This window comes from Seriola lalandi, unplaced genomic scaffold (assembly GCF_002814215.2).
Source record: "Seriola lalandi dorsalis isolate HSWRI2012SDOR001 ecotype SW California unplaced genomic scaffold, Sedor1 jcf7180001959797, whole genome shotgun sequence".
Taxonomy (NCBI): Eukaryota; Metazoa; Chordata; class Actinopteri; order Carangiformes; family Carangidae; genus Seriola; species Seriola lalandi.
The window spans coordinates 1-1,319 of NW_019430466.1; the positions used below are offsets into that span (position 1 = coordinate 1).

General features: G+C 45.3%; 1 protein-coding gene across 1 annotated transcript; it reads right to left on the bottom strand.

Moving 5' to 3' along the window:
- Positions 1-137: 137 nt before the first annotated feature.
- On the bottom strand, positions 138-1,209 carry LOC111663299 (alanine--tRNA ligase, mitochondrial-like; the record flags this gene model as incomplete). Its single annotated transcript, XM_023417496.2, has 4 exons — positions 138-172; positions 515-684; positions 872-975; positions 1,046-1,209. Coding segments are annotated over 4 exons (473 nt in total), but the record flags the coding sequence as incomplete, so codon positions are not given.
- Between the last annotated feature and the right edge of the window lie 110 nt (positions 1,210-1,319).

Genomic DNA, 1,319 nt, shown 5'->3' on the forward strand with positions numbered 1-1,319 from the left:
ACCTGTTACACCTGTAACATCTGTAACATCTGTAACACCTGTAACATCTATAACACCTGTAACATCTGTAACACCTGTAACACCTGTAACACCTGTAACATCTATAACACCTGTTACACCTGTAACATCTATAACACCTGTAACATCTGTAACATCTGTAACACCTGTACCACTGTTACACCTGTAACATCTATAACACCTGTTACACCTGTAACATCTGTAACATCTATAACACTTGTAACACCTGTAACATCTATAACACCTGTAACACCTGTAACATCTATAACACCTGTTACACCTGTAACATCTGTAACATCTATAACACCTGTAACATCTGTAACATCTGTAACACTTGTAACATCTGTAACATCTATAACACTTGTAACACCTGTAATATCTGTAACATCTATAACATCTGTAATATCTATAACACCTGTAACATCTGTAACACCTGTAACATCTATAACACCTGTAACATCTATAACACCTGTAACACCTGTAACATCTATAACACCTGTTACACCTGTAACATCTGGCTGTGGAGAAGACAGACAGGCGTAACATCTTTCACTGACCCGTGTGGCATCCTGTCCCGTCACAGCGATGATGCGACTGATTCCTTTCACCATCTGTCTCTCAGAGACAATCACCAGATCCTCTATAGCTCCGGTCTGAAGCAGGTGACTGAACACAGAGAGAGAGGCTGCAGCTGAGACAGGGTTTAACACCTGGTTTACATAAAGGTGACCTGGAGGAATTACTGTCACTGTTAGTGTGGAGAACGTCTCTGTGTGACTTCTTTGTACACTGTGTGTTACTGCTGTTTCTGAGTGTGTGCAGGTGAACAGGTGAACAGGTGTTTCAGTCTCACGTTCCACAGCAGAGCTCCACAGACGTCTCTCTGTCTGTATTGTCGTCCAACAGCTCAGAGACAGGGACCGCCACCGACACCACCCGAACCGGGTCAGGATAGACCTGCAGAGACAGACAGTCAGTCAAACAGACAGACAGACAGACAGAACACCTGGAGACAGTCTTAGCTCACCTCGTCCACTGTCCTCAGTCCCCTGATGCTCCTGGCTGTCTGCAGAGGAAGCTCCTGGCTGTGGACGATCTGATTGGCTGAGACAATGTCGTTAACACACTTCTCTACCTGCTGCAGCTGAGAGATGCTCAGAGAACCCTGAGGAGGGAAAAGACAAGACGTCACTGTGACAAGTGATGAAGCAAAGCAGCACAGGTGAGTGATGAAGATACTGGAAATGCAGCATGTGACCAAACAGGAAGTCCCAGCACCTGCTGCACGTCACACAAGGTGA